General features: G+C 58.4%; 1 protein-coding gene across 1 annotated transcript; it reads left to right on the forward strand.

Annotated features, from left to right (window-relative positions):
- The first annotated feature begins 3,187 nt into the window (after nucleotides 1–3,187).
- Nucleotides 3,188–9,373, forward strand: TBR1 (T-box brain transcription factor 1). Its single transcript, XM_042784122.1, has 6 exons — nucleotides 3,188–3,879; nucleotides 4,283–4,437; nucleotides 4,757–4,878; nucleotides 5,231–5,389; nucleotides 6,227–6,288; nucleotides 8,427–9,373. Exons 1-6 carry the CDS (start codon nucleotides 3,188–3,190, stop codon nucleotides 9,268–9,270), a joined length of 2,034 nt encoding a protein of 677 aa, XP_042640056.1. The 3' UTR covers nucleotides 9,271–9,373.
- Nucleotides 9,374–9,632: the final 259 nt, after the last annotated feature.

A 9,632-nucleotide genomic window follows, 5' to 3' on the forward strand; every position in this document is an offset into this window, starting at 1 on the left:
TCTCTCTCGAAGTATATTTAGCATGCACTTACTTCAGAGGGAAACATGCAGATTTTTGCAGCTGCCCTCCTTATGGCCTTCCCTCTGCCCCCACAGTAGGCAGTAGAATATCAGACTGGGAAAATGGAGACATACCAAACCACATTTGCCTGCATCTAGTTAAATGGAAGTGATTTCTGGCAATTCGCACTAAAAACCTGCCTGTCAGTGAGGAGGGCTGTGTTTGGGCCTTGCCGTTGTCCAATGTGCACGTCCCGGGGTGCGATGGGGCAGGAGCTGATGGGGGGACCTGCCCTGGGGCTCGCCTGACAGCGGGGCTCTGCATCCCCGCCGCGCTCTACTCCCACACGCACGTGTAGCACCACGAGGGAGACAGAGTTTGGCAGGTCGTGGGTAACATGGCACTGCAGAAGAGGAGAGGAGCTATCGCAGTGCTGCAGTGTACACACGCGTGAAAGGCCGGAGTAAGCAGGGAGGCAAACCAGCGAGTCTTGCATATTCTAAATTAATTTTGACAAATGCACATCTTGCAGAGGGTAGCTGAAGGGAGTCTGTTGGAGATGCAGATCTGTACGATGAGCTTGTGCTGGGGTACCCTGCTTTCTATCCACGCCTCGCTTTGACCTGGAGGCACGATTTTCCCTTTGCTAAGATGTTTCATGCATAATCAAAAGTCTGGTTTTCGGGGCATCTTTCCTCGTTTTAGTCCAGCGCTGTAGGAGCTTCACGGCAGATTTGGAAGAATGTGTGCATGCAGTAACCTGGAAAGCAGCAGCCCATATACCATCTTGGAGGAAGAAGGAGGTTTTTGAGCAGCCGCCTTCCGAGCCTCCAGCCGCAGTGGAGCAGACCTTCATTAGCAGCTTGACCCCTCGTCACCTGTCAGCACGAAGGACGGGCATATTGTATTAGCAAACCTCTCTCCTCCTTTCTGTGACGATTCTGTAACACCACCTGCCATTGCATATCCCCCTATTATACCAGTTTAGGAGTTGTGCACGGAAGATTTTTGGCATATATTAGCACTTCCATGTGATTGGCAGTATACCACTGAATTCATTGCGGCTCTGCATCTATATGGGTGTAGCTCCATAATTCAGGGCAGCATTTCCCAGGGTTTATCTGTGTTTTGACCCATCTCCTGCCTATGTAAGTCCCTTACCTTTCTGCTGGTTTCGAGCAGGGAAAGGGAAGGGTGAGCACACCGGTGAAATAAGTATTGGAAACATTAGTTAGAACTGATTTAGATAAAACTATTTCCTTTGCACTGAAAGGAGGAGGTTGGAAAGTTACACATGCTGTACCACCCGACTGTGAGTAGAACGGTGAACTGCTTGCTTTTTGCTTCATAAATTATTTTATCAGAATAATTCCCTTGCAGAGCGTGTGTATGCCAGCTTCTATGAAACACCAAAAAAAACCCAAACTAGCTCACGGTTAAGCCACAGAAAAATAAACGGCCATGGGCTTTGAAAGCATTGAAATAGGCATTCTGACAAGTCATGCTGGTTCTAGTCTTCTCTGGCTTCGAGTTTGTGAAGTTTCAGCCTGTCTTCAGGTGATTACATGCTGGTCTTGGTTTTATTATGCGATGGCCCAGGCTGCGTTAACTGCCGGTGGAATCTGAAGCCGGCTGCTGCTGTCACCTGGAGAGGGACAGGGTCTGTAAAATACTTGAGATCCAAACCGCTAAGGGGAAAATGGAACGGGAGAGCTCCTCCCCGGACAAAAAAACGGTGCTTTTAAAAACTCACAAGCTCGCTTAGGAAGAGAGGTTGAGACACGCTTTGGCACAGGCGAGGTGGTAAGCGAGTCCCCTGAACTCTTCAGGCGCGTCTTCACGCCTCGGAGGGCCCCGCTCTCAGTCAGCCCGAGGCTCAACCGGGCCCGCCCCGCCCGGGACCCGCCGGCCGGGCCCTCCCGCTACCGGGGGGGGGGGGCGGGGGGGGAGTCCCCGAGGAGCGCGGGCCTCGCCCCCCGCGGTGCCGCGCTCAACCCCCGCGGGTGCGCACCCCGGGGCCGGGGCCGGGGCCGCGGCTCACGGCGGAGACGCCCCCGGGCCGAGGGGCCGGCGGCTCCCGCTCCAGCTCCAGCTCCGTCGCGGTTTGGGCTTCCCCGGGCCCGGGGGAGCCGCGCTGCCGGCAGGCGAGGCAGCGGCTCACGGCAAACGTGTTACAAAAGATCTCTCCCCTCGCAGGGGCTGCCTGCGGGACTGAGTCACGGAGGGAAAGCAGTGAACGAGTGGAAAGCAAGCCGGAGCCGGGTGGGTAGATGGATGCCTTCCACGCTGTTTTGCCGATAATCTCCGGCATTACGGCTCCCAGATGAAATATTTATTTACTAAAGAACCCGTAAACATCGCGGCAAATACATTAGGGCACTTCGGCTGCGGGGCTTATGATTATTTCACAACTTAAAAGAGATGATACACGGCCGCCGTTCAGCGGGGACGGAGGGTGTTATTTTCCCCCGCGAAGCAGGCACGGGTGGGAAGGGGTGGGGGCGTTGCGCTGGGTGGGGGGGTCGCTCACAGGAGCTGGGGGAGGCGAATTGGGGAGGTGAGCGGGGGGCAGCGGCCGCCCAGCCCGGCGCTCCCCTCGCAGCCGGTCCCCGAAGCCCCCGGCACCCCGTCTCCTCCCTGACACACAAAGGCGGGGGACACGCGCGCAATATTTGGAGAATCGCAGGGGTTTTGATTTATTTTCCAGCCGTAGTCAAAAAAAAAAAAATAATGCTGGAAAGGTCACATAATAATGAGTCCTTACAGCAAACACACTCTTCCCTTCCCCCTTCCCCTTCCTTCTATCTCACAATAAAATCATCTCCTTCAATTTGCCATGATCGTCGCGACCAGGAGCCAGGTGATTATCCTAATTAATGTCTATCTAATTAAATTACTGTCAGCAGTTAACCAATGGCAGAAGCCGTTTCATCCTCTCCACAAGCAGCAAGATCAAAAGTGAGTCTTTCCTGATTGCTGCATAGTGTCAATTGGCCAATCTCTTCTCCCAGGGAAAAAAAAAAAAAAAAAAAAAAAAAAAAAAAAAAAAGTAAATCAAACGTTTGGGAAGCATTTGGTGGATGAAGTGCTTTCTGTCTAGTGAGGGTCCCAGGATGTCTAGCTTCTGATACTAAGGAGCCCTTTCAGATCCAGGGACTGAAGGGTTATTACTGTGGTGCTAGAGCTATGCAGCTGGAGCATTGTCTTTCTCCCTCTATCATGCTCTCCAAGAAATTTCTCAATGTGAGCAGCAGTTACCCACATGCAGGCGGATCTGAGCTTGCCTTGCATGATCATCCCATTATCTCGACCACTGACAACCTGGAGAGAAGTTCACCTTTGAAAAAAATTACCAGGGGGATGACGAATCAGTCAGATACAGACAATTTTCCTGACTCCAAGGACACACCAGGGGACGTCCAGAGAAATAAACTCTCTCCCGTCTTGGACGGGGTCTCTGAGCTTCGTCACAGTTTCGATGGATCTGCTGCAGATCGCTATCTGCTCTCTCAGTCCAGCCAGCCCCAGTCTGCTGCCTCTGCTCCTAGTACCATGTTCCCTTACCCCAGCCAGCATGGACCTGCTCACCCAGCCTTCTCCATCGCCAGCCCCAGCCGCTACATGGCTCACCATCCTGTGATCACCAACGGAGCTTATAACAGCCTCCTGTCCAACTCTTCTCCACAAGGCTACCCCACGGCGGGCTACCCTTACCCCCAGCAGTATGGCCATTCCTACCAAGGGGCACCTTTCTACCAATTCTCCTCCACCCAGCCGGGGCTAGTTCCCGGCAAGGCTCAGGTCTACCTGTGCAACAGGCCACTCTGGCTGAAATTTCACCGGCACCAGACGGAGATGATCATCACGAAGCAGGGGAGGTAAGCCACCGCGCGGACCCTCGCCGGGTGTCGGGGCTGAGCCGCCGGGCTCCGCCGGGGGAGCCGCCCGGAGCCGCCGCCGCCCCGGGGGAGCCGCCCGCCCGCCGCCGGGGCCCCGGTGCCGGGGGCGCCGGGGGTGCCGGTGCCGCCGGGGCAGCCCCCCCTGCCTCCCCGCGGGCCCCCGCGCCCGCTGCCCTCAGCCCTTCCCCGCGGACAGCTCGACGTTTCGGGGAAGGAGTTCCTTTGGATTTTCATTTCCCGGTCGCTACCGGGAGCCGTGAGGATAAAGCACAACGGGCTGGTTCCTCCGCGTGTGCCTGTCGCTGCCGGTGGCTTGCTTTCCTCCTTTCCTGTCTTCTTTTTCTTTTTTTTTTTTTTTTTTTTTTTTCCTCCTTTTTTATAGGCGCATGTTCCCTTTCCTAAGTTTTAATATTTCTGGTCTCGACCCTACGGCTCACTACAATATTTTTGTGGATGTAATTTTGGCGGATCCCAACCACTGGAGATTTCAGGGAGGCAAATGGGTTCCTTGCGGCAAGGCGGACACCAATGTACAAGGCAAGTTCCTCCAATTAACACTTTTCCCGACACATATGTAGGTGAGAATGATTAATTAAAGCCTTTGTGGACTGGCTCTGGCGACTTCTTAAACGAGAACGGGCCAATGCTGCTTTTTAAAAAAAGGAGGGTGGAGGAGAAAGTAAAAGGTGTTCGGAAAACGCTGTTTTAATCGTTCTCGGTTAAAATGAAGGGCTTTTCGGCAGTGAAATACTGCGAACTTTAACGGGGTCCTTCGATCTCGTGTGCTGCTGCCGTGTCAGAACCGGGGTATACGCGAGAACTGTGATGTGTTTGTGTTTTTTGTTGTTTTGCTTAGGAAACCGGGTGTACATGCACCCCGACTCCCCCAACACGGGAGCCCACTGGATGCGCCAGGAAATCTCCTTTGGGAAACTAAAACTTACAAACAATAAAGGAGCATCAAACAACAACGGGCAGGTCAGTGGGAGAAACGCAGACGCTCCTCTGCCAGACTTATTTTTACTGCTTCAAGTCAAATCCTGCCGTTTCCGAAAGGATTTTTTGTTTTGTGTTTTTTTTTTTTTGTTTGTTTTTTTTTTTTTTTTAGATCGTGTCGTTAGGTGAAAATAAAAAAGAAGCTGGGGGGGGGGGAGGGGGGAAGGCCCACCCGTTTATTTTGCCACGGGCCTCGCCGGCGCCGAGCGCGTTGCCCGGCCCCGGCCCGGGGAGGCAGCGGCGGTGTCCCGCCACCCGCGGGCATCGCTCTCCGTGTCCCCGCTCTCATGTGCTCCTCTTCCCGCGGCCCCCTCCCTCCTCTTCTGCCTGACAGATGGTGGTTTTGCAGTCCCTCCACAAGTACCAGCCCCGCTTGCATGTGGTGGAGGTGAACGAAGACGGGACGGAGGACACCAACCAGCCGGGCAGAGTGCAGACCTTCACCTTCCCCGAGACGCAGTTCATAGCAGTCACCGCCTACCAGAACACCGATGTAAAGAGCACCCCGGTTTATCCCGCTCGCGGCCGGCCGCGCTCCCCGCAGGGCACCCGCCGAGGCCGGCCCGGCCCGGCCGCTGCGCCCCCTCCCCCGGCTCTCGGGAGATGGGGGGGCCCCCGTCTCCCGCTCCGTGCCGGGCCGCCCCGACCCCCAGCGCGGCCGGAGCCGCTCCGCGTTTGCCCCGGGAGCCCCGCGGGGCCGGGCCGGGCCGAAATCCCGGCGGTGCGGTGCCGCTCCGCCTGGAGCTGGGCGTTTGTCCGCAGCGTTTATCTCCCAGTCGGAAACAGCTCAGTTAGCTGTTAAGCTGTTAGCTTAAGCTTTAAATCTGCAAAGATCAATTAACAACCTCATTGATTGCGCCGGGGGTGACGGAGCAACTTCCTCAAATTAAAAGCTCGTTAATGCCTGGCTACGTTTCGGAGTGGTCTGGCTCTGCTACAGACTGGTGCCCCCTTTTTCAAATGACATATGTTCAGTCCACATTCTTGCTTTAATGAATTTGCTCGATGCAAATGTAAACTCTTAGCTACCGTTCTGCGGTACGGTTTGCCTCATTTCTGGATTTGAATATATTCATACCCATGCAGTAGGAATACTGACACGTCTCAGAACATGGGGTTAAATGCTGAATTTTCTCGTACTTTTTACAGTAAAGTAAATCTTCAAATTAGACTGTGTTTTCAACACGCATGCCATAGCTTTATTTTTCACGTTTTAAAGGCAGTTTGTTCCCCTAGAGTAAAGCTTGATCCTTTTAAAAATGTGTTGGCTGCAGTAGGGTGTATTTTTCAGGCGTTCACAACGTGAGCTCTGGTCCTCTTTTTTCCCTAGATCACACAGCTGAAAATAGACCACAACCCTTTCGCAAAAGGCTTCCGAGACAATTATGACACGTAAGTAAAGCGCATTTTTATTACCCTTCTGCCGGCTGCACACACATGTCAAGGGGGGAGGCTTTAGGCTGCGGGCTGCCTTCATTTCACACCGAAATGTGTAATGTCAGGCTTTTCCAGAGCCCTCCGGGAGGGAGGCACCCGTCAGCTCCCCCGGCGGGGCCGGCCCTGCAGCTGGTCTCCGCGCAGCGCTGCGCAGCCTGCGGCCACCTCCGCGCCCGGGGGCCGCGCCGCCCGCACCTGAGCCCGCATCTCGCTTTGGCACTTGCCGCGGTTTTGTTGTTGGTTTTTCCTGGCACGTATTTTTGCGCCCCTTTCCAAGTTCCCGTTTCAGTTGCGCGCAAGGGCTCCGAAAGAAGCACCCGGGCGGCCCGGGCTCGCTCCCCGCGCAATTCGCGCGGTTTGCGTGATCCCGGGCTCCGCAGAACCGGTGTCTGGAGGAAAATTTCTTCGTCTCGTTTTGTTCTTCTCTGGGGTTGGATTTTTTTTTTTTTTTTCTTCTTCCCCCTTCTCTTCCTACTGGGTGGAGCTAAAGCCTCCCAAGTTTTAATCGCCGTTTGTCCCCGTGCTGCCTCTGCCCGTTCCTCCGCACCGCCGTTTGACCCACCCGGCCGTGCCCGCTGCGGTGATGCCGCCCCGACTGCGGCTCCGGGGGGGGGGGGGGGCAGGGAGGGGGTGCACAAGCCTCCCGACATTACCCCCACCCCTCCCCGCCGCCCTTCCCGGCCCTGGGGAGCCGCACGGGGCCATCCCGGCCCGGCAGGCGCCCACGGCTGCGGCTCCCCCCGGGCCGGGGTACCGGTACAGCCCGGCGGGGGGTGGCGGGCCCGGGGCGGTGGGGCGGCCGGCTTTGGAGCTCACCTGCCCCGCTGCCAGCTCCCGGTCTGCGGGACGGGACTCTGGCTTTGAGTAGGGAAACCTCCTTTTCCTTCTCTAAACTGCGTTGGGGAGCGGCCTCCCTCGGAGCGCCCAAGCCCGCGCGTATCTTCAGCGCCTGCTTAAGCCTCCCTCCCCGCTGAGAGCAGTCCGGCATCCCCCAGCAGCGGGATTTGAGCCCAAGGGTGGAAACGACGCCGAGGCCTGAACCAGAGCGAGAGGGGCCCGGGGCCGAGCGCCGGCTCTCCCCGGGGTGCGCCTGTGGTGCGGCCGCTCTCCCCCACGGGCGGGGGTCGCGGCGGCTGTAGCGGGGAGCCGGGCCGCCGCGGGAGGGGCACGGCGGTCCCCGGTGCCATGGAGGGCGGCAGCCCTGCCTGCCCGCTTTTCTGTCAGCTCGGCGAGGAAGATGCGCGGCCTTTAGTAAGGCTGCGTGGCCTTCGCCCCCAGCCGCAAGTGTTTTTCTCTTTTTAATAGGGGAAAAAAAACTTTATAGGGCGTCACTTGAAAGGAGACGGGGGGAGGGGGAGGCTTCAATGCTGTCTAGCACGTTGAATTTGTTTAAGGGCCAAGTTTATTTTGGATAAGAAATTCCAGGAGGCGTGGAGGGTTAATTAAAGCACAGTTTTAGCCTGAATTAAATACAGATAGTAGTTATTCATCCATTAAAGTTTTTATAATCGCAAATTGCAGCCCAGCATGGGAGAATTATATATAGGCCACGCAGGGAACACTGGATGTGTCTGGTTCTACATTTCCTACAGATTAGCTTAATTTAAACTCGGTAAAATGTTGATGGTTCGTCTGTGACTCCCAATAATAAGTGTTAAACAGGCGATATAATTCCGTAGTCTGCCATTCACGCTGTTCGCGGCAAATGACCGGGTTGCCTGTTGCGCATATGGCGGGACCGGTCAATGTGTCCCCGCGCGGGACGTCGCGCCGTGGGGATGCCGGGCTGAGGCCGGAGCGGGGAATCTCAGCCCTGTCGATGGACGGCCAACGCGTTCCGCAGGATATGCTCTCCCTGCCTCCCCTCGTTGTCCTCCCTCCCCGGTTAAGACCCTCGGCGCTCCTGGCGCCGGAGGCCGAGCCCGGATGGGAGCGCAGGCCCCCGGGCAGGGCAGGAGGGCGCGGGGGGGGGGGGGCGGCTGCCGTCTCCTCCATCCCGTCCCGTCCCCGAGGGCCGCGGCCGGCCGGGTGCCGCGCCGAGGAGGGCGCCGGGCCGCGGCGGACACCCAGCTCTCTCCCCTTCTTTTGGGCAGGATCTACACGGGCTGCGACATGGACCGGCTGACGCCTTCCCCCAACGACTCGCCCCGCTCGCAGATCGTGCCCGGGGCCCGCTACGCCATGGCCGGCTCCTTCCTCCAGGACCAGTTCGTGAGTAACTACGCCAAGTCCCGCTTCCACCCCGGGGCAGGAGCCGGCCCGGGGCCCGGCGCCGACCGCAGCGTGCCCCACACCAACGGGCTGCTCTCCCCACAGCAAGCCGAGGACCCGGGGGCCCCCTCGCCGCAGCGCTGGTTCGTCGCCCCCGCCAACAACCGCCTCGACTTCGCCGCCTCCGCCTACGACACGGCCACCGACTTCGCCGGCAACGCGGCCACGCTGCTTTCCTACGCGGCCGCCGGCGTCAAGGCGCTGCCGCTGCAGGCGGCCGGCTGCGCCGGGCGGCCGCTGGGCTACTACGCCGACCCCTCGGGCTGGGGGGCCCGCAGCCCCCCGCAGTACTGCAGCAAGTCGGGCTCCGTGCTCTCCTGCTGGCCCAACAGCGCGGCGGCGGCCCGCATGGCCGCCGGCAACCCCTACCTGGGGGAGGAGGCGGAGAGCCTGGCCCCCGAGCGGTCCCCCTTGCCGGGCGCCGAGGACTCCAAGCCCAAAGATTTGTCCGACTCCAGCTGGATCGAGACGCCGTCGTCCATAAAGTCCATCGACTCCACCGATTCTGGGATTTACGAGCAGGCCAAAAGGAGGCGGATCTCCCCCTCGGACACCCCGGTGTCCGAGAGCTCCTCGCCCCTCAAGAGCGAGGTGCTCACCCAGCGGGACTGCGAAAAGACCTGCGCCAAGGACATCGGCTACTACGGCTTCTACTCGCACAGCTAGGCGCGGCCCGCCCGGCCCCGCCGTCCTTTTGCACAATAACTCCTCCGCGCTAGCGCACTGACCCCCGCCCCTAGCTGCCCCATCCGTCCCCCCGGCAGGCAGGCAGGCAGCAGCAGGCAGCAGCAGGCAGCAGCAGGCAGCAGCAGCAGGCAGAGCCGCGGCTGCCGCCGCCCCCCCGCCCCGCTCCCCGCCCCGCCCGGCCCGGCCCGGCCCGGCCCGGCGGCGCCCCGGGGGCGCGGGGGGCACCGCCGCTCCGAAACCCACTGATAAGTAGGATGCTTTTAGACTCTCTCAAACAGTACAGCGCTTCCTTCCTTTTACCACGGATGGATACTAGGGGATAATAGTAATAGTGGGGGAAA

Source organism: Tyto alba, unplaced genomic scaffold, assembly GCF_018691265.1.
Source record: "Tyto alba isolate M040663 unplaced genomic scaffold, T.alba_DEE_v4.0 Super-Scaffold_7, whole genome shotgun sequence".
In the NCBI taxonomy this organism is placed as follows: domain Eukaryota; kingdom Metazoa; phylum Chordata; class Aves; order Strigiformes; family Tytonidae; genus Tyto; species Tyto alba.

Excerpts from the sequence above, each read along its gene's own strand:
- TBR1 (XM_042784122.1), top strand. The coding sequence starts at position 3,188 with ATGCAGCTGGAGCATTGTCTTTCTCCCTCTATCATGCTCTCCAAGAAA. Across the intron at positions 5,390-6,226 it reads CCGCCTACCAGAACACCGAT|ATCACACAGCTGAAAATAGA; the intron begins GTAAAGAGCACC and ends TTTTTTCCCTAG. Across the intron at positions 6,289-8,426 it reads TTCCGAGACAATTATGACAC|GATCTACACGGGCTGCGACA; the intron begins GTAAGTAAAGCG and ends TCTTTTGGGCAG.